This window comes from Procambarus clarkii, chromosome 16 (genome assembly GCF_040958095.1).
Source record: "Procambarus clarkii isolate CNS0578487 chromosome 16, FALCON_Pclarkii_2.0, whole genome shotgun sequence".
NCBI classification, from domain to species: domain Eukaryota; kingdom Metazoa; phylum Arthropoda; class Malacostraca; order Decapoda; family Cambaridae; genus Procambarus; species Procambarus clarkii.
This window is the reverse complement of record NC_091165.1, coordinates 23,691,770-23,715,888: the sequence shown is the minus strand read 5'-3', so window position 1 is coordinate 23,715,888 and position 24,119 is coordinate 23,691,770. Positions and strand designations below refer to the sequence as shown.

The 24,119-nt window shown below is 44.6% G+C and overlaps 1 protein-coding gene across 1 annotated transcript in view; it reads left to right on the top strand.

Moving 5' to 3' along the window:
- Window positions 1–12,405: 12,405 nt before the first annotated feature.
- LOC138365294 (uncharacterized) overlaps window positions 12,406–24,119 on the top strand; it is a 22,757-nt gene continuing 11,043 nt past the window's right edge. The window contains exons 1-2 of the mRNA XM_069325577.1: window positions 12,406–12,483; window positions 14,429–14,939. Coding sequence (XP_069181678.1) covers window positions 12,406–12,483; window positions 14,429–14,939 — 589 coding nt within the window. The remainder of the gene's footprint in view (window positions 12,484–14,428; window positions 14,940–24,119) is intronic.

Below are 24,119 nucleotides of genomic sequence, written 5' to 3'. Positions count from 1 at the left end.
AGGTACATTCACGCGGTAGTTATTAAGTGTATTTTTAGCCAATAAAACAATACTCTTTCAATCTGTTTTCGCCGATTATTGCTTTATCTATAAAAAGATATTGGAAATCCATAAATCAATGACTAAGCCTCTCTCTCTCTCTTGCTTGTCAAGACGTTAGTGGTGTGTGTGTGTGTGTGTGTTTACTGTTTGTATTTACTTTTTGTGTCTGCAGGTTCGAGCTATTAGCTCTTGGACCCCGCCTTTCTAACCAATCTATTTTTCTCTTATTATATCTACTGCATATGTTTCTCTCTAACACACACACACACACACACACACACACACACACACACACACACACACACACACACACACACACACGATATGAATGAGCCCAATATGCTCAGGAACCTGTACACCTGTTGATTGACGGTTGAGAGGCGGGACCAAAGAGCCAGAGCTCAACCCTCGCAAGCACAATTAGGTGAGCACACACACACACACACACACACACACACACACACACACACACACACACACACACACACACACACACACACACACACATCCCCAGGATTTAGCCCGCAACTGAATTACTCCCAGGAACCTATTTACTGCTAGGTGAACAGAGGCATCAGGACAAAGAAGCTGCCCCTTTCTTTTCGCCTAGGCCGGGACTCGAGCCCGGGACCATGGACTGCGACTTCCGAACGCTCTGTGTGTGTGTTTAAATTCAGATGACTCCTGTTGTCGCCCGGAAATTGTCCTCTTCATTGTACTCCCATTGGGATTAAGGTCCTCTGTGCTCTTTTTAATATCCTGTCCCTGTCGGTCTGTTAGTCTGTCTGTCCATTTGACCTTGTGTCTATCGGACTGTCTATCGACCCGTTTGTTAGTCTGTCAATTGATTTTTTTGGTGGGTCTGTCTAACTGTCTATTTGTTTGTGTGCTGTTTGTTAATATCTGTAGTTTTGTCATTAAACCTAATCTCAAATCATGGCCAAATGCGTTATTAACATTAGACCAACATTAACACTATTAATGTTATTAACACGTGCGTGGACGTTAGTGTCCCAACTCTCATCACCATACTTGCCACAGAGGCTCGTGTAGAGCAGCAAGCTCGGGGAATCACTGAGAAAACACTGATCTGGGTGAGGGAGTACCTGTAGGGCAGAAAACAGAAAGTCACAATCACGAAATTTTCCCGAATATCAATAGGTCTCAGATCGCCTTAATATAATTAACATTCTTTAGAAGGTGGGAGAGGGATTATGATGCTACACACACACATATGGGGAGACATGATCACTACCTACAGAATCCTCAGGGGAATTGACAGGGTAGACAAGGATAAACTATTCAACACTGGCGGTACGCGAACAAGGGGACACAGGTGGAAACTGAGTACCCAAATGAGCCACAGGGACGTTAGAAAGAACTTTTTCAGTGTCAGAGTAGTTAACAGTTGGAATGCATTAGGCAGAGGTGTGGTGGAGGCTGACTCCATACACAGTTTTAAATGTAGATATGATAGAGCCCAGTAGGCTCAGGAATCTGTACACCAGTTGATTGACAGTTGAAAGGCGGGACCAAAGAGTCAAAGCTCAACCCCCGCAAGCACAATTAGGTGAGTACACACACACACACACACACACACACACACACACACACACACACAGGTCGGAAGTCAGCACATAAGACAACCGACGATGAGAAAGGCGGGGGTCCAAGAGCTAACAGGTCGATCTTGCAGGCACAAGTAGTAAACAGTAAAAATACTCTGACACAAACACACATTTCATAGAATTAACGATCACACACTTATTAGAACACCAACTCTCATGAAACATCCAATTATATCTCTCGCAGGGAAATTAGTGGCTACTTCGTATGCAAATGATCCCATCTGGAGAAAGGGAGGACAAATATCTTTAGTGACTGGGATTCGTCTCACGAGTACAAAAGTATTTGTCGGTTGAATAGTCGGCTGATTTGCCTCGCCTGGAGGGAGACGGATGAATGGGTAGTGTATATAGTGGCGATGTGACGTGCTCAGACTCCTGGTTGGGTTCAGTGGGCGGCATCGTTTGTATTCACTGTGGAATCATTCACAATTGCAAGCAAAAGTGTAGATGAGTAATTAGGGTATGTATTTGTTTGTGTTTGCTTGTTTGTGTGTGTGAGTCTGTGGGGGTGTGTATGTGTGCTCTATAAAAGTTGTTGGTAATGTCAACAGAACATGACACGAAATTGCGAGACTGTCATTTGCATGCGTGTGTTTGTTTATTTTATGTAATTGCGCAAAAATTGTATTTGTATATGATTGTTGGTGCCTTCATATAAATCATTTGTTCAGTGGTGCTCTTGACAGAAGCTACATGGAATTGGTTATGTTTTTGACAGTAACTGCGCTGAGTGCTGACAGGACAGTTAATAGCAAATACATTAGAGTAGACACACATCCGGGTTTTCCCCTCTCCCTGTAATATCTAGTTCAGCTGCTGGAACTGAGAGTCCCCAGCCGCATGTGTGTGTGCTGGAGTGTTGTTGTCAGAGGTCCACAACAGTGCCGGTGGTGTCTTCTCTCACCGCTGGTCACTACATATATACCTTCTCCCATCCAGCACACATCCTCCTCACATCATTGTTACAAAATAACATCGTAGTTTAGTTGTGTATTTGTTGAGATGTGCATCTTGCTTGGAGATGTGTGAGTTTTCCCCGGACTGAGAACTCTGCAAGCTCCTCTCCACCTGTGATTGTAAATAAGAAGCAATAAAATGCTTATCTTCAAAAACTAAGACGGTTAGGTTAGGTCGTGGGTTTCTATTCGGCTTTTCAGATAAAACTCAAATATTCACAATATATTTGACAGTACGATTTAATACCAAGTGTAAAAAAAGTACAATTCCTGACTGTCGTACATAGTACATAATTGCACTTATGGGGGCTGTTACCTTCCTATTTTTGTAGGACGGGCTGAAACAAACACACTATCCGGCTGTCTGTAACCAACAGCAAGACTAAACAGCTTCACAAATCCCGGTCAGGTTCGCTATACAGTCAATAGATTCCCAATTATTGCTTCCATTCACACATAACACTACAACGACTCTCTCACACACACTCTATTTTTCATCCTAAAAAATCACATTAACATTAACGAGCAGTCTGTCAAACGGTGCTTCATATTACTGAGTCTACTTCTCCTTGTATGAGAACCCGCAAGGAGGACATTATAAAAATATCATATTTTGATATAGATAATTTATAATGGGCATTTAAATAATGACATATTCCTCACTAATTAAATGTTCAACTGCAGGGACATGAATAATGAGAAATGCCAGAAGCCTTGCTTGCGCGCTGATAAATTAAATACTCTTATGACTTTTGTTTTATCCTGACAGCGCTCTCACACTGAGCTTTGCACTATATAAACACCACAGTGCAAATTACCAGCAGATACATGACACAGTGAATATAACAGTCTCATCAAATGTTCACAATAAATATATACATTTATCGTGGAGCAATATATAAACGTTTCCTGTGGAACAATATAAAAACACTTGCTGTGGAACAACATAAAAACAATTGTCTTGGAACAATATACTTAGCTCGAAATACCTGGATTCTAACAATGAAATTCTCGACATTTTCTTTTGTGAAAAGGTTGACTACTCTCTCTCTGGCAAGACAGAGGACATTACACTGAGCCATGTCAGTGTAATATCACATTAGTGCATACAGAATACTAAGCGCTGGCCTGAAATATTTATTTAGTTATTTATATATATATATATATATATATATATATATATATATATATATATATATATATATATACATATATATATATATATATATATATATATATATATATATATATATATATATATATAATATATATATGTGTGTATATCACGAAAATAAACACGTGATTAAGAATGTGACAATGTCAGACCACGGAGGAAAAATGAAACAGGAATTTCCTTAAGTACTTTCGTATACTAAATACATCTTCAGAAGCCCCTTCTGAAGATGGAAAGTACTTAAGGAAATTCCTGTTTCATTTTTCCTCCGTGGTCTGACATTGTCATATAATATATATATATATATATATATATATATATATATATATATATATATATATATATATATATATATATATATATATATATATATATATATATATATATATATATACACAAGAGTTCTTACATTCTTGTACAGCCAGTAGCAGGCATAGCGTTCCGGGCAAGTCCTTAATACGACCCTCCAAATCGTTTAACAACCAGGTACCCATTCACTGCTGGGTGAACAGAGGCTACAGTTAAAGATTGGCGCCAAGTAAATCCTCCCCGGCCAGGATACGAACCCAGGCCAAAGCGTTCACGAAACGCCAGACGAGTGTGTTACCACTTCGCCACGAGGACTGCTGTAGCGAAGTATATAAAATATTTTATATACAATCACGAATTCGTGACTGGGTTGGGGCCAGCGTCTCTATCATCATCATTGGTGCGCGGCGCTCATATGGATCTCCACCTCTTGGCTTTTCTTGTTCAAGTTCAAGTTCAAGTATGTTTATTGAGATAAGCAATAAATACATCTCAAAGGGATAGAGTAGCTTAGGCTATTTCTACCCCCCTTGGCTTTTCTTGTAGCTGCGGGTTAACCTTGTGTCACAGCACACACAGAGATCACACTAACGTGATGCATCAAATGAACAAATCCACAAGGGTCGTGACGAGGATTCGAACCTGCGTCCGGGAGCATCCCAGACACTGTCTTAATCGACTGAGCTACGACAGGGTTAACCCTGTCTTTTGTTAAAGTTAAAGGGTTAAAAGTTAACCCTTTAACTTTTAACCCTGTCGTAGCTCAGTCGATTAAGGCAGTGTCTGGGATGCTCTCGGACGCAGGTTCGAATCCTCGTCACGGCCCTTGTGGATTTGTTCATGTTCTTGAGTCACAGCCTCCAGTGTTCTCACACACTCTAGAATGGAATCTTCCTTGTTGTTTGTCACTAATGAGGCATAATATTTTTCAGGTAAAGAGCACTATGCCTCCCTATGTCTTCTAGCGTCGTTATGCCTCCCTATGTCTTCTAGCGTCGTTATGCCTCCCTATGTCTTCTAGCGTCGTTATGCCTCCCTATGTCTACTAGCGTCGTTATGCCTCCCTATGTCTACTAGCGTCGTTATGCCTCCCTATGTCTTCTAGCGTCGTTATGCCTCCCTATGTCTTCTAGCGTCGTTATGCCTCCCTATGTCTTCTAGCGTCGTTATGCCTCCCTATGTCTTCTAGCGTCGTTATGCCTCCCTATGTCTTCTAGCGTCGTTATGCCTCCCTATGTCTTCTAGCGTCGTTATGCCTCCCTATGTCTTCTAGCGTCGTTATGCCTCCCTATGTCTTCTAGCGTCGTTATGCCTCCCTATGTCTACTAGCGTCGTTATGCCTCCCTATGTCTTCTAGCGTCGTTATGCCTCCCTATGTCTACTAGCGTCGTTATGCCTCCCTATGTCTTCTAGCGTCGTTATGCCTCCCTATGTCTACTAGCGTCGTTATGCCTCCCTATGTCTTCTAGCGTCGTTATGCCTCCCTATGTCTTCTAGCGTCGTTATGCCTCCCTATGTCTTCTAGCGTCGTTATGCCTCCCTATGTCTACTAGCGTCGTTATGCCTCCCTATGTCTTCTAGCGTCGTTATGCCTCCCTATGTCTTCTAGCGTCGTTATGCCTCCCTATGTCTTCTAGCGTCGTTATGCCTCCCTATGTCTTCTAGCGTCGTTATGCCTCCCTATGTCTACTAGCGTCGTTATGCCTCCCTATGTCTACTAGCGTCGTTATGCCTCCCTATGTCTTCTAGCGTCGTTATGCCTCCCTATGTCTACTAGCGTCGTTATGCCTCCCTATGTCTTCTAGCGCCGTTATGCCTCCCTATGTCTTCTAGCGTCGTTATTTTCTTGATTAAACATCCTGTCATCCAAAAATTATACTAGTTATGTGAACTGTTCGTTGGACTTACAAAAATGAGTCTTTAAGGGGATGAGTCACAATAACGTGGCTGAAGAATGTTGACCAGACCACACACTAGAAGACAATCGACTTGAGAATGGTTCAGGACGGACCGAAACGTCGTCGTCCCTTCACCTTCGAGTGTGTGGTCTGGTCAACATGAGGCTTTAAGTACACAAGAAAGTTTGGCAATATAAAAAAGCAACTGTCAAACCTTAGCTTTCCCAGCCCTAGCATAGCTCATATGTATATTAAATTAGGCCTAAGATTGCTTATTTAGGCCTAAGACAAGTTAGCTTAGATTGTTTAGTTACTGTTGCAATAATAACGTACTATTTGGAGTATTCAGTAGTACAAAATGCGAAATTTTTGTGGGCATAACAGTCCATTTTTGTACTTTCGACCAATAGTTGGTTTAAGGACTGTAAATACTTTAAATTCTGAATTAGGTCATTAGAAGAGCTGTATCAATGTGCCCAAGTCAGCTGAAGTAGTTGTGTCATGTATAAGAATGGAGGCGCTTGAGCAGGCGTCAAACTCAGTGTTCACTCTTTATCCCACATATTCTATGTGGGATAATCCCACATATTCTATCACATTATCCCACATACTCTTCAGGTGCCACAACATACAAAATACAGGGTGCTAAAAACGTCACGAGCCCAAGGCACCTAACCTAACCTAACCTAACCTAACCTTACCTAACCTAACCTAACCTAACCTAACCTAACCCTAACCTAACCTTACCTAACTAAACATGGAAAACGTGCCTATTTTTGAGCCAGCACTTTTCATAGTAACCCATAGTGGTTCGAATATTTCATTTGATATTAAAATATTAAAGTATTGTTATATTATGTCTTATGCAGACTAAAAAGTCTTTTGCAGTTTCCTTAAAAAAAAATTATTATAAATGCCGGATCTGAATTAATTACCTCCGTTATTGACCAAAAATACATGACAAGGTCCAAGAACTTTTGTCTGGTTGATATTTGTGTTGGTTAGAGTTACTCTGGCTGGATACAGCCGCGTCAAACAGCCTGGTTGACCAGTCCAGCAACGAGGAGGCCTGGTCGACGACCGGGCCGCGGGACGCTAAGCCCCGGAACAACTCCAAGGTAACTCCAAGGTGGTTAATGCCTTATTGGCTGGGAATTCTCTTAACTTCACATGACGCGTCGTTACCAAGTGTTTTTCTCGGGGCATCGATCAACAGTGAACTGTGTTCCTTCAGAACTTTGACCAGATCTTGTGTGTGATCACGGTGTGGGTGTCCCAGTGTGTTCCTAACAACTGACAAACTTTACTCGTTAATCACTTTCGCACCTTCCTCTCTCACTATCTTATCCCCGCACTCACTCATCTTCACTCCTGCGGCTGCAGGTGTTGCGGCACATGTTCTTGTCCACTCGTACACATTCCCAGTTCATTAACACTCTTTACCTCACCTTCTTTCACATAACATATTTTTATAAAGTCGAGGTGATAAAGTCAAGGTCCTCTTCCGGTCTGGTGTTTATATCATGTAAGTCCCGTTTTTCTCTACCTTTTTTTTACTTCATTCGATCTGTTGAGTTTAGACAAGAATAACCAGTACTTTACGTCCCTTAGCGGATTGTCTCATGTTCACATGTTGGTCATGCCATGGTGCCATGGCATGACACCATGCCATGGTGCCATGGCATGACACCATGCCATGGTGCCATGGCATGACACCATGCCATGGTGCCGTGGCATGACACCATGCCATGGTGCCATGACATGACACCATGCCATGGTGCCATGGCATGACACTATGCCATGGTGCCATGGCATGACACCATGCCATGGTGGGGTTTCACACCATGTCATGCCACGGCATCACACCGTGCCATGGTCTTCGATTTCTTGCTGTCAACGCCAAGAAAACTTTTTATAAAGTCGTCTACATACGTTTACTCCTATTTCTTATCAGTCCCTCATTAAGGCTTCTCATTGAATTCCCATCATAATGAAATGAGAGATAATAATGAGGAGAAACATGTCACTACCACCGAATCTCCCCCAAAAGTCACTTCCCACCTCTCACTAATTTCCCGACTTGCCACAGTAAATTCGCCAGTCTTTTCAAAGTTTTATGAAATCTGTGTTGATCTCCCTGGGATTCAGAGTGGAAAGGTGAGGATAAGTTTCAACCAATGTTACACTCTCTCAACTTTCTTCTGAGACAGTTTGGAAGTCAAATTACATCCTCGGTCAGATTGTATTACCCACAGTAACCCTCGAACTAGCTTTCCAGATCGTTACAGCTGCAAGGGACTCGAGTCGCAGCTCCAAGGGACTCGAGTCACAGCTCCAAGGCACTCGAGTCACAGCTCCAAGGCACTCGAGTCACAGCTCCAAGGGACTCGAGTCACAGCTCCAAGGGACTCGAGTCACAGCTCCAAGGGACTCGAGTCACAGCTCCAAGGGACTCGAGAACAGTAGGATCTTTGATATGATGTGGCCGTACAGTTACTTGGCTGGACTTAAGTGCTAGCGTTATAGACATTTCCGACAGTAGACCTCCCAGTAAATTGTCACATTTTCACAGTATCTAGGCTTTATAATATCGACAGTATCATTAGTATCAGTATCATTTCATCAGTATAGACATATACTGATGAATATGTATCGGTATCAGTAGTATCTAGTATGTATCAGTAGTATCAGTATCAGTATAGACAGTATCATTTCACAGTATCGACTTGATAATAACGTGTCACAGTATCGATGCTGAAGATACGCTGACCAAACCACACAATCAGAAAATGATCTAATTGTCTGAACAAACGTGATGTGACTTAAGCTTTGCCCCTTTCTCTTATTCTCAGCCCTTTTCTTATTCTTCCCTTTCTTCTTATTCTTACCTTCCTCTAGTTCTTATCTTCATCCTATTCTTACCTCTCATCTTATTCATACCTTTTTTTCTCTTACCTGCTCCTCACCTCTTAACCCATTCTCTTACCTTATTTATCAGGAGAAACCACTAAGTCATAACGACTCTATAGCACTTGGAATGGTTGTGAGGATTAGGAGTTAGTATAGAACGAAGGTCAGCACTTGGATGGTCGGGGATTGAGCACGGACCTGCAAAAAGCAAGACCGTCGCCTCTCCCGTCCAATCCAAGTGGTTGGGCATAAACTGAGATGAATTATTCATTGTTATAATATATTTTCTAGCTGTTGAAGTGGCTGGTTCGTGTTTGGGGAAGTACAGACCATTACCTGGAGTCTGGACGTCGGTCTAGTTCTATTAGTGGGCGAGTGGTGTGCCATGTCCTTTTGTAATTGTTTATAAGCCATGTCAGTAATGTTGTATCACTGTTCTAGATGTGGCAGTTACTTGACCTGGTCCGTTAGTTCAGTCTCGGACGTAACTCTGCCCAAGTCTTCCCTTTCTCAGTCTCTGACGTAGCTCAACATCTGACGTAACCCAACAACTGACGTAGCCCAACATCTGACGTAGCCCAACAACTGACGTAGCCCAACATCTGACGTAGCCCCTACATCTGACGTAGCTCAACATCTGACGTAGCTCAACATCTGACGTAGCTCAACATCTGACGTAGCCCAACAACTGACGTAGCTCAACATCTGACGTAGCTCAACATCTGACGTAGCTCAACATCTGACGTAGCTCAACATCTGACGTAGCTCAACATCTGACGTAGCTCAACATCTGACGTAGCTCAACAACTGACGTAGCTCAACATCTGACGTAGCTCAACAACTGACGTAGCTCAACATCTGACGTAGCTCAACAACTGACGTAGCTCAACAACTGACGTAGTTCAACAACTGACGTAGCTCAACATCTGACGTAGCCCCTACATCTGACGTAGCTCAACATCTGACGTAGCTCAACATCTGACGTAGCCCAACATCTGACGTAGCCCAACATCTGACGTAGCCCAACATCTGACGTAGCCCAACATCTGACGTAGTTCAACATCTGACGTAGCTCAACATCTGACGTAGCCCAACATCTGACGTAGCTCAACATCTGACGTAGCCCAACATCTGACGTAGCCCAACATCTGACGTAGCTCAACATCTGACGTAGCTCAACATCTGACGTAGCTCAACATCTGACGTAGCTCAACATCTGACGTAGCTCAACATCTGACGTAGCTCAACAACTGACGTAGCTCAACATCTGACGTAGCTCAACATCTGACGTAGCTCAGCCTCTGACGTAGCTCAACAACTGACGTAGCTCAACATCTGACGTAGCTCAACATCTGACGTAGCTCAACATCTGACGTAGCTCAGCCTCTGACGTAACTCTACCCAGGTCTTCACTTTCTCACCATCTGAGCCCTATTGCCTATCTAGTGCATGAGTCTCGGGGAATATATTTTATAATAGCCTTATAAGTATTTCATATAAGCTCCAGATTCTCCACCACAATGACCTGTCCCTGAACGTCTAATAAAATTATATCACGTGAAGTCTCAAATTTTTGTTAATAGTCACGTGACTCCATCATCGAAGCTTCTGGAAGGTTCCTGTATCCGCCATTTTCGTTACATAAGGAAATTAAAAATATATTATTTTATCTAACATAAAATTCCACGAGTCAGTGGGAAGAATGTCTGTGTCGGTGGGAAGAATGTCTGTGTCGGTGGGAAGAATGTCTGTGTCGGTGGGAAGAATGTGTGTGTCGGTGGGAAGAATGTATGTGTCAGTGGGAAGAATGTATGTGTCAGTGGGAAGAATGTTGGCAAAGTTTTCGACTAAAAATGATCAAGAATCAAGTGGTATTTAAGAGACCTGATTGGATGTCACCACTTTTTAAAGTCTTTGAGCCGTCATCACAATTTAGGCGAGTTTTAACTTCTTGTGAGAGAGTTTTGATCCATGTTTAATCTGTGTGGAATGGTAATGGCGCTGACAGGGAATTGCACTCACCAGCTAAAACACACACACACACACACACACACACACACACACACACTCACACACACACACACACACACACACACACACACACACACACACACACACACACACACACACAGGGAGTGAGAGAGTAGCAAATCCAGGTAGAAGTAGAGAAAACGGCAAGATAGAGACAAACAACTTGGCAGTAAAACCAATACGACGAGTGAGGCGGCCGGAGAGTCAAACAGAAATTAGCAGAGACGCGAGCATACTGAATGTGAGGGGTATATAGACACACACACACACACACACACACACACACACACACACACACACACACACACACACACACACACACACACACACACACACACACACACACACACACACACACACACACACACACACACACACACACACACACACACACACCAAAGAGCCAGAGCTCAACCCCCGCAAGCACAATTAGGTGAGTACACACACACACACACACACACACACACACACACACACACACACACACACACACACACACACACACAGACACACACAATCGTACACAGTCCTGAATAGACACATTCAAATGTTCAAACAGACCATCAGATAAGATCAAGAGACAGATCAAAGAAAGCAGATGTATGAACAAATGTAAAACAGATGTAATCTATGTCAATCTTAATTTCGTATACAAATGTTATGATAACATGCAGAGGAGGCAGCCAGTGGCCTTCTTAGAGGTATCCATGATTATGATATCAACGTATGAACAGTAAAGGGAAATAGATTCCTCTCTGTCTGTCTGTGATGAGTCTTCAGATATTCTCCACAAGACTCACACACTCACACACTCAAGATAACCTCAAGATAACCTCTTAAGATAACTTGAGGTTATATTCTGGTTAAAAACTGGTTATATCCAATGGGTGTCATTGCTTATATCCAGTGCTGATGGATTCATCCGCAGTTCCAAACAATAACTTGTATTCACCTAGTTGTTCTTGCGGGGGTTGAGCTCTGCTCTTTCGGCCCGCCTCTCAACTGTCAGTCAATCAACTGTTACTATTAATTTTTTTTCACACACACACACCCACACACACCCAGGAAGCAATTCCGTAACAGCTGTCTAACTCCCAGGTACCTATTTACTGCTAGCTAACAGGGGCATTCAGGGTGAAAGAAACTTTGCCCATTTGTTTGTGCCTGATACGGGAATCGAACCCGGGCCACAGTATTACGAGTCCTGAGCGCTGTCCGCTCAGCTACCAGACCCCCTCACCCCACACACACACGGGAAGGTGGGAGGAGGAGGAGGAAGAAAGTATGATAATGATGAGGTGAAGGAGGATGATAAGTAAGAGATAAAGAGGAAATAGAGGAGGTAAAAAGAGACGAATGTAGAGAAGGAGATTGAAAGAGGGTAAGAGGATGAGAAGGCTAAGGTAGAAGAGAAGAAGTAGGTGGAGATGGAGTAGTAGTAGTAGGTGAAGGAGGAGATGGATGAGGAGGAGGGGGAGAAGAAGAAGACGAAGGAGGAGGAGGGGGAGAAGAAGAAGACGAAGGAGGAGGAGGAGGCATTTCAATTCACCGTGGGGCGTCAGACTTTCTAATTAAACAAGGAAGCTTGATTTTTCTGCGGGTTTGTGTGGTCCTTGAACATTTTACAATTGTTGTATATATAAACCTTGACTTTCATCTCCAGCAGTTTTGTTTGACTCTCTCTCTCTCTCTCTCTCTCTCTCTCTCTCTCTCTCTCTCTCTCTCTCTCTCTCTCTCTCTCTCTCTCTCTCTCTCTCTCTCTCTCTCTCTCTCTCTCTCCCCCACCACCCCTTCCTTTCACTGTTTCATCACAATACACTGAATCCCCCTTCCCCCTTCCCTGGTTCTCCCCCCCCCCAATCTCTATCCTCCTTTCTCTGTCCTTTCTTCTCTGTTTGAACATCGATTTCCGGTCTAATATTTATGAAGAGTGAAGTAGAACAGGGAGAGAGGCGTTGGGCGAGGGAGCACATCTTCCTCCCTCCCTCCCTCCCTCCCTCCATCTCCCTTCTTTCATCTCTCCGTCTCTCACTTTCTTTCTCTATCTCTACCTCTCCTCATCGACGTTTTCTTCTAACTCTCTCCATCTCCCAGATATTGTTACCCACTCTCCTATCCGGAGTCTCAGTCTCTCTCTCTCTCTCTCTCTCTCTCTCTCTCTCTCTCTCTCTCTCTCTCTCTCTCTCTCTCTCTCTCTCTCTCTCTCTCTCTCTCTCTCTCTCTCTCTCTCTCTCTGGTGATAATGCGTGTCTATGTGAAGCACACACACACAAGGCCCCGAGCAACAAGGCCAACAACAAGAAGCCTGTGTGTCATAACATGTTAGTCAGAGTCGACCGGAAAATCCCTTGAATAACAACTCAAAGATCTAAATTTGTTTGCTGAGATGCAGCGCAGTGCACGAGGTGACCCACTTACGATTCTCAATGTGCTGAACATCTCAGACAACACCAGTGATGAACAAACCCGTCCTCCTAACACGACGCATTTTGACGTATACTCTACCTAGGGGCAAAAATTGTCGTAGTAGAAAATGGTAGCGACTAGCAAAATAGACATACTGCCCCGTTTTCTGTTTTGGGTTCTCTGGTAGGGTAGGATAGTGGACTTTAGTACGTCAAGAAACTGACGTCCTAAAGTGCGCTATCCTGTCTACCACAGCCTCCACCCACACTCCCACAGCCTCCACCCACACTCCCACAGCCTCCACCCACACTCCCACAGCCTCCACCCATACTCTCACAGCCTCCGCCCACACTCCCACAGCCTCCGCCCACACTCCCACAGCCTCCACCCACACTCCCACAGCCTCCACCCACACTCCCACAGCCTCCGCCCACACTCCCACAGCCTCCACCCACACTCCCACAGCCTCCACCCACACTCCCACAGCCTCCACCCACACTCCCACAGCCTCCACCCACACTCCCACAGCCTCCACCCACACTCCCACAGCCTCCACCCACACTCCCACAGCCTCCATCCACACTCCCACAGCCTCCACCCACACTCCCACAGCCTCCGCCCACACTCCCACAGCCTCCACCCACACTCCCACAGCCTCCACCCACACTCCCACAGCCTCCACCCACACTCCCACAGCCTCCGCCCACACTCCCACAGCCTCCACCCACGCTCCCACAGCCTCCACCCACACTCCCACAGCCTCCACCCACACTCCCACAGCCTCCACCCACACTCCCACAGCCTCTACCCACACTCCCACAGCCTCCGCCCACACTCCCACAGCCTCCACCCACACTCCCACAGCCTCCACCCACACTCCCACAGCCTCCGCCCACACTCCCACAGCCTCCACCCACACTCCCACAGCCTCCGCCCACACTCCCACAGCCTCCACCCACACTCCCACAGCCTCCACCCACACTCCCACAGCCTCCACCCACACTCCCACAGCCTCTACCCACACTCCCACAGCCTCCGCCCACACTCCCACAGCCTCCACCCACACTCCCACAGCCTCCACCCACACTGCCACAGCCTCCGCCCACACTGCCACAGCCTCCACCCACACTCCCACAGCCTCCACCCACACTGCCACAGCCTCCGCCCACACTACCACAGCCTCCACCCACACTGCCACAGCCTCCGCCCACACTGCCACAGCCTCCGCCCACACTACCACAGCCTCCACCCACACTGCCACAGCCTCCGCCCACACTGCCACAGCCTCCACCCACACTGCCACAGCCTCCGCCCACACTGCCACAGCCTCCGCCCACACTACCACAGCCTCCGCCCACACTGCCACAGCCTCCACCCACACTGCCACAGCCTCCGCCCACACTGCCACAGCCTCCGCCCACACTACCACAGCCTCCGCCCACACTACCACAGCCTCCGCCCACACTCCCACAGCCTCCACCCACACTGCCACAGCCTCCACCCACACTCCCACAGCCTCCACCCACACTCTCACAGCCTCCGCCCACACTACCACAGCCTCCTGCAGCTTCCATCAAACACATCTGTCAGTCCATCCAGGAGGGAGATGAAGAGCACCACCTGGAAAACCAATAACAAAGATATCGCAGAGACTCTAGGCCGGGGCAAGCCAAGAGAAAAGAGGGGAGAGTGAGAAGGGAGAGGGGAGGGAGTCTGGGGGCTGGGGAGTGGGAGGCTAGTGAAGGGAGAGGGGAGGGAGTCTGGGGGCTGGGGAGTGGGGAGGCTAGTGAAGGGAGAGGGGAGGGAGTCTGAGGACTGGGGAGTGGGAGGCTAGTGAAGGGAGAGGGGAGGGAGTCTGGGGGCTGGGGAGTGGGAGGCTAGTGAAGGGAGAGGGGAGGGAGTCTGGGGGCTGGGGAGTGGGAGGCTAGTGAAGGGAGAGGGGAGGGAGTCTGGGGGCTGGGGAGTGGGGAGGCTAGTGAAGGGAGAGGGGAGGGAGTCTGAGGACTGGGGAGTGGGAGGCTAGTGAAGGGAGAGGGGAGGGAGTCTGGGGGCTGGGGAGTGGGAGGCTAGTGAAGGGAGAGGGGAGGGAGTCTGGGGGCTGGGGAGTGGGAGGCTAGTGAAGGGAGAGGGGAGGGAGTCTGGGGGCTGGGGAGTGGGGAGGCTAGTGAAGGGAGAGGGGAGGGAGTCTGAGGACTGGGGAGTGGGGAGGCTAGAGAAGGGAGTGGGGAGGGGTGAAGCTAGAGAAGGGAGTGGGGAGTGGGGAGGCTAGAGATGGGAGAGGGGAGGGCCTAACCTAGAGATGGGAGAGGGGAGGGGCGAGACAAACAAGAAATGGAAGTAGGGAAGAGGGAGGGAGAAGGAAATAATAGAAAAGGAGAGATTGGAATAGGCGAAAGTGAGGTTAGGAAGTAAAAAAAAAGTGAGAAAAGTAAAGTCAAAAGTAATGGAAAAGTAAGAATTAATGAATGAGAAGCGGAAGGATAGAGAAGGAAAGTGAGGGAAGAGGGAAAGTTGTAGAGGGAGGAGAGGATGGGAAGAAACATAGGGAAAATGTGAGTATGCCGTGGAAGAGAAGGTGGGTATGAGAAGGGGAGGGAAAGTGGATAAGGAGCAAGAAGAAGAAGAAGCAAGAGGAAGTGAGAAGGGAGTGACAGGTGTAGAGGTTGAAGACTGGGAAGGGGAGGGAGAGGGTAAAGTGAAAGGGAATTGGTGGAGTGAGAGGCAGGAGTGCAACTGGTGAAATGGAATGGAAAGAGAAAAATCAAAGGAGGTAAGAGAGAGAGAGTGAGAGAGAGAGAGAGAGAGAGACAGAGAGAGAGACAGAGAGAGAGACAGAGAGAGAGACAGAGAGAGACAGAGAGAGAGAGAGAGAGACAGAGAGAGAGAGAGAGGTCAGGCTGGCGTATAATGAAGTCACTGAGGCGAGTACACAGGTCTCACCTCCCATGGTCCCTGACGACAAACACACACACACACACACACACACACACACACACACACACACACACACACACACACACACACACACACACACACACGAACACGCACATAACGCACACATACACACACACACACACACAAACACAGACCACAGACCGGTAGGTAAAGAATTTTGAAATATATAAAATGTGTCACCATTCTATATATTTTTAAAATTTAAAAATATATAACATGTGTGAAATTCTCTGCAACATCCTTCAGCAACCATTACACCCAATAGTTTGTGTATATATATATATATATATATATATATATATATATATATATATATATATATATATATATATATATATATATATATACACACACACCGGCCATCATACCCTGACACGTTGGGGGATGGATACCTCTTGGGGTATATATCCTTTTATTAGTATTTTAATTTATAATGATAAGAATTGCTGTATAACTCACTGACACTCTCATTTTCTGTATCGTCAACAATTTTCTCAAATATTACTATTCAGATACATTGTATTGTGTGGTCGTATAAGTCATCAAATTTCTCGCTTGCCACGCTCTGAGCGAAAATGTTAATGGTATACGAAGCCTTAATTTACATATAAATCAATGCATGAGTGCGGCGAATATTACAAGATATTCCCGTTTTCTTTTGCCATGAGCATCCTAAGAATATGTCGTTTTCTGTGATGGAGAATATTTTTGTTTTATTTAATGTATATAATGTTTTCCTCCGCTAGTTTTTGTCATAAGTCTTGCTGGGGGTAACCGGCAGCCCCCGGGTCTATCTCCTCTCCTCTTATTCAGTATCCCCCTCCCTATTTCTTGTCTCTCTCTCTCTCTCTCTCTCTCTCTCTCTCTCTCTCTCTCTCTCTCTTTGAACATGTAATATTACAAAGCACTAAAAATCTGCTAACTCAACGGAAATCACAAACACTATTATAGATTTCATGGAAATTACGTGATATGTTGCCATTAATGCGATTCAAGCCATATTTCTTACAAGAATCGCCCCACTGAAACCTACCCCCGAATGACCTGTGACACTCCCACACCTCCCATGTGTCATCTGCAAAAGATGAATGAGACTAGCCGCAAGCGTCTGCCGGCCTCCTGTTTTTTGACAGACATTCAGTTATGTAGATATAGATATTTAAATTTCTGTTTATTTGAGCTTGGCATTATACAATATGACATTTTCTTTAACGGAGTAAAACAACGATTTTCTTTTTATAATGTATTTTTCGGAGATTTTTTTTATTGCCAATTGAGAAACGGAAAGTTATAATGATATTAATAAAGTGAGGAGAAAGACTTGAAGGACTGCAACGAAAACTTCCTTGATAATATACATTTATATTCTAAAGAAAAGCGAGAATAAATGTTTGAAAATTAATTAAGAGAAAGAAATGAGGGAATAACAATTACGAAACATTTATAAATTTTTATATACATTTTTTTCATAACTTGATTATTCTCGGTAATAAATGAAAAGACAGCGTATGACAAAGTAAAATAGAATTACATAGATAGCGAGAGATAGAAAATACTGAGTAAGAGAAAAGATTGAACAAATGGATAGAGAAAAGGGTGGATAAGAGAGAAGAGTAGATAAGAAAAAAATAACGAATAAGTGACAAGAGTGGATAAGAGGAAAGTGTGAATAACAGAGCAGTGAATGAAAGAAAAGAGTGAATAAGAGAGAAGAGAGAATAGAAGATAAGGAGTGAATGAGGGAAAGAGAGCAATAAATAATTGATTGCCATAAGGCGGCCGTTTTCTATGAGGAACATATGAAGAGGGAAACTGAAAAAGAGAAGAGAACCGTGGAGGGAGAGGAGGTAGTGAAGGTGAGAGAGGGGGGGGGGAGGTGAAGGAAGAAGAGAGAGGGGTGAGGGAAGGGAGGATGAAGGAAGGCGAAGGAAGAGGGAGGAGAAGAAAGATGAAGGGTGGGAGAAGGGGATAAATTTGAAGGAACGAAGCTGAACGTAAAGAGAGGGAATGAGATGAGGTGAAATATTAGGAATATAAGGTGGAAGAGAGTGAGAGGAAGGAATGTGAGGAGAAAGAAATGCATAAAAGGAGGGGCAAGGAGCAGGAGAAGAGAAGGTAGGAAAGATAACAGCATGAAAGGCAATGAGGAGCTGAGTGAGAGAATGCAAGAAGCGGAGAAGAGAGAGAGAGAGAGAGAGAGAGAGAGAGAGAGAGAGAGAGAGAGAGAGAGAGAGAGAGAGAGAGAGAGAGGCAATATAGGAATGTAAAAGAAGGGAAAGATAAGAAACTGTAACAGGGGCGTGTGACAGAAAAGGTGGAGAGGAGAGAGGGAATAAAGTGTGGATGAGGAAAAGATTGATAAGAGGGGCATTAGGACAATGGGATGACGTGGATAGACAAAGGTTAATAATGAAAGAGAGAGAGACAAAATGATGATCAAAGAAAAAGTAAAAAAGCAACACGAAATGAAGATGAATTGGGGGAATGGAAACATAATAACTAAAACAGTAGCAGAGAAATTACCAAATTACAATGAGAGATGGGTAATAAGAATGATAAAAGGGAGAATCACCAAAGAAAGAAAGAATATAAAGAGATAAAGCAGGGAAATAAAGAACGAAGGGATAAACAAAACAAACAATAAAAGCAGGACAAGAAGATAAAAATCGTGAGGAAGAAAGCCAAATAAACAAGAGAGAGAGAGAGAGAGAGAGAGAGAGAGAGAGAGAGAGAGAGAGAGAGAGAGAGAGAGAGAGAGAGGTTGAGATGGTAGATTGGCACAAAATCATACACAGAAAATATGAGCAAAGAAAGGAGGGTGTAAATATATCTAAGATTTACCGAAAGGGGAAATAAGAAGCAGCTGATAACAGGGCAGATAGGTGACTACTGAATATTAGATAGGACGCCGCCACCACCACACCACCACCACCCTTCTCCTACCGTCACCACTACCCATTTCCCTGCCCCCATCACCACTTTCCCTCGTGCTGCCTACTCCTCCCCTCCCATCACCCGCACCTCGTCCCCACTTCCACCACTACCCCTCACCACAACACTACTAACACCACTACCACCCCCACCACCATCCAAAATACTGAGGGGGGGGGCTAGACAAGATGAAGAAGGACAGCCTTGTCTCTTGTCCAGCCTTATCTCTTCAAACTGTGATAAACCAGGACTAGAGGAGGACACAGGTGGAAGCTGGAAACACAAATGAGTCGAGCAATGTTAGGAAATACTCGTACCCTGTACGGAGGGCCAACAGGTGGGAAGTACTGAGAGAAGAGGTTGTGGAAGCCACCTCCATATACAACTTTAAGGCCAGATTCGACAAAGAAACTAATTGGTATAATAGATAGGTTGTCAGGCAATAGGATCTACAAGGGTTTTATTTTTATTCAAAGGACATTTTTAGGTTATTACCACCTCCAATACCGTCTTAACCTTCGCTCCAACACTACCCCCAACACCACCCCCAACACCACCCCCAACACCACCCCCAACACCACCTCCAACACCACCCCAACACCACCCCCAACACCACCCCCAACACCACCCCCAACACCACCCCCAACACCACCCCAACACCACCCCCAACACTTCCCCAACACACGGGAAGGGGACGGCACCCAGGGGACCGATGCACGTTTCCTCTCCCTGTTTTATTTTGCTGTTGCGGGGGAGATTACATCTTGAGGGGGGGAGGGGGAGGAGGGATTTAGGCAGGATTTCTGGGGCTGGGAAAGGGAGTGGCGGAAGGGAAGGAACGTGATGGGAAAGGAAGCAACGGGATGGGAAGAGGGCGGTTATGAGACGGAAGGGCAATGGTTTGATTGTAAACTCACTAGTGATCGGTTAACAGTAAACTACTCACTAAGACCTCACTAGTAACGAGCTAACAATGAAAGAATAATATCAACAACAACAGCCACACATCAAATAAAAAACCATTAATAATAATTAAACCGAACAAAAAATAGACACTAATTAAAAGAAAGCAAAAATAGAAAAATAATTAAAAGCAGACAAATTAAATTTTTTAGTTACCCCTTCAAAATAGAAAAATAAAATTTAAGGCATAAAATAATTCAGGGAGGACTATCCCAGGGGGATAAAGTTGGAGTTTTATAAGACAGACGGATATAGAGGCAGATATAGAGGCAGATATAGAGGCATCATATAGAAGCAGATATAGAGGTGCAGATATAGAGGCATCATATAGAGGCGCAGATATAGAGGCATCATATAGAGGCATTATATAGAGGCACAGAGGCATCTGATTCATATTCAGCCAGCCAGGGGCAGGGACACTAACTTGACAAAAATATGTTAATGGGTCTCTCCTCGCTCCAAAGCAAACTCATTATTATATCATTTTATTAATTTTTTTTTCAAAAAATTTAATTAATTTTTTATGGTGGCGAGGTTTGTTTGAGTGACAGTGAGGGTACAGTGGCACTGTGAGGGTACAGTGGCACTGTGAGGGTACAGTGGCACTGTGAGGGTACAGTGGCACTGTGAGGGTACAGTGGCACTGTGAGGGTACAGTGGCACTGTGAGGGTACAGTGGCACTGTGAGGGTACAGTGGCACTGTGAGGGTACAATGGCACTGTGAGGGTACAGTGGCACTGTGAGGGTACAGTGGCACTGTGAGGGTACAGTGGCACTGAGAGAGTTCTAGTACTGTGATGGCTCTGCTACAATGAGAACTCTGCTACAATGAGAGCTCTGCTACAATGAGGGCCGTCTCCTTCCCTGACCTACTCGTCTCTCAACTAATACACAAATCTCGCGTTATAAATTAGTCTTAACAATCTGTGGCCGTTCTAATACTAACAGATGTGAGGGCGTTAGAAAACAGCGACGTTAGAAAATGAACTCACACATGGTATTGTGTTTTTCGTGTTTTTCTCCATTTTTTTATGGCATGTATTTTCTTGCGGAATTAACTGGGAGTCTTGCAAGCAGGAGGGACATCTGTGGTGTTCTGAGGGAGTTGTACTTAGTTAGTTGTGCCTGAGGGGGGTTGAGCTCTGGCTCTTTGGTCCCGCCTCTCAACTGTAGTTGTGTTTCTTTGGTCGTGTATGTTCTTCGACTTTGTTTTCTGCATTTTTAATGAGTTTCTAGCCTTGGTCTTTTAAGTTTTTCTTTCTCTCTCTCTCTCTCTCTCTCTCTCTCTCTCTCTCTCTCTCTCTCTCTCTCTCTCTCTCTCTCTCTCTCTCTCTCTCTCTCTCTCTCTCTCTCTCTCTCTCTCGTTTATTTTTTTTCATTCCAGAACTTCACGTCTGGTTTTCAGCAGTTTCTCAACACTGTATTAAGACCTGTCAGAAACTCTGAGTCTTGTTTTACCTCGTTTGTGTGTGTGTGTGTGTGTGTGTGTGTGTGTGTGTGTGTGTACTCACCTAATTGTACTCACCTAATTGTGCTTGCGGGGGTTGAGCTCTGGCTCTTTGGTCCCGCCTCTCAACCGTCAATCAACTGGTGTACAGATTCCTGAGCCTATTGGGCTCTATCATATCTACATTTGAAATTGTGTATGGAGTCAGCCTCCACCACATCACTTCCTAATGCATTCCATTTACTAACTACTCTGACACTGAAAAAGTTCTTTCTAACGTCTCTGTGGCTCATTTGGGTACTCAGCTTCCACCTGTGTCCCCTTGTTCGCGTCCCACCAGTGTTGAATAGTTCATCCTTGTTTACCCGGTCGATTCCCCTGAGGATTTTGTAGGTTGTGATCATGTCCCCACTTACTCTTCTGTCTTCCAGTGTCGTGAGGTGCATTTCCCGCAGCCTTTCCTCATAACTCATGCCTCTTAGTTCTGGGACTAGTCTAGTAGCATACCTTTGGACTTTTTCCAGCTTCGTCTTGTGCTTGACAAGGTACGGGCTCCATGCTGGGGCCGCATACTCCAGGATTGGTCTTACATATGTGGTGTACAAGATTCTGAATGATTCCTTACACAGGTTCCTGAACGCCGTTCTGATGTTAGCCAGCCTCGCATATGCCGCAGACGTTATTCTCTTTATGTGGGCTTCAGGAGACAGGTTTGGTGTGATATCAACTCCTAGATCTTTCTCTCTGTCTGTTTCATTAAGTACTTCATCTCCTATTCTGTATCCTGTGCCTGGCCTCCTGTTTCCACTTCTTAGTTTCATTACTTTGCATTTACTCGGGTTGAACTTCAACAGCCATTTGTTGGACCATTCACTCAGTCTATCCAGGTCATCTTGTAGCCTCCTACTATCATCTTCTGTTTTAATCCTCCTCATAATTTTTGCATCGTCGGCAAACATTGAGAGGAACGAATCTATACCCTCTGGGAGATCATTTACATATACCAGAAACAGTATAGGTCCAAGGACTGACCCCTGCGGGACTCCACTTGTGACGTCTCGCCAATCTGAGACCTCACCCCTCACACAGACTCGTTGTCTCCTGTTGCTTAGGTATTCCTCTATCCACCGGAGTACCTTCCCTCTCACTCCAGCCTGCATCTCCAACTTTCGCACTAGCCTCTTGTGTGGCACTGTATCAAAGGCTTTCTGACAATCCAAAAATATGCAGTCTGCCCACCCTTCTCTTTCTTGCCTTATTTTGTGTATGTGTGTATGTGTATGTGTATATTTTGTATGTGTATGTGTATATTTTGTGTATAGTGTATGTGTGTGTGTGTGTGTGTGTGTGTGTGTGTGTGTGTGTGTGTGTGTGTGTGTGTGTGTGTGTGTGTGTGTGTGTGTGTGTGTACCAAGACATATTCACCTTGAGGTGCTTGCAGGGGTCGAGCCCCAGTTCCAAGTTTTTCGAACATTCTGTAGTTCAGAGCAATAAGTCCATCAACGTCGTTTTTAAAAGCTGGTTGTGTCGTGTGATACTGTTGTGGGATGTGTCACTTCATGGGTAGCTGGGCTTGAGCCCTTCCCTGGGTGTGGTGGCTCCCTCTGTCTGCAGAATTGTGGTCCAGTATTCATCTTGTTGATTGCTTCATAATATTTTGCTTTATATATGTTAATATTCTGGCTAGAGTCATTTTTTGCTGTTTTATGTATTATTTCTTCCTATCTTTTTTATATCTTTTTTCTAAAATATATTTGTAAATATATATCTATATATAGGTATATAAATATTTACATATATATATATATATATATATATATATATATATATATATATAGATATATATATATATATATATATATATATATATATATATATATATATATATATATATATATATATATATATATTGCAACAGGTTTGGATGAGGTGAACAAACTTTTGACCAACACAAGACAGAACACGGAACATTGGGTATTAATTGGATAAATGAGAGGGAAGAATGGAAGTAACTGCAGAGGGCCTATTGGCCCATACTTCCTCTTGATGCTTCTATATTGGTACGGAGTCTTGAAGTGGGTAGAATATAGTTGTGCATTAATTCGCTGTTGATTGCCGGTGTTGACTTTTTGATGTGTTGACTACACATCAAAAAGCAGGTCCGCTGGAGGGTTGTTAAGTAAACAGTAAACTGTTTACCAACTCCTAAGTAAACTATATACGTGAACCCTGGTCCAGGTCTATAGTCCAGGTCAGTAAACTCTCAGGCTGTTATACACCAATGTTGCGGTGTTGAGAAATATTTAATATGGAGCATGTAGCCATCTACATGTGGTGTTATATATAGTTCATATAAGACCCGGTGTTATATGAACACCGGGTGCTACAACGGGAGACTGTTTCATGCAAGTCTAGGCCACGATTCATCAAGTATCCTTGATGAATCACAAGAAATCATCAAGTGTCCA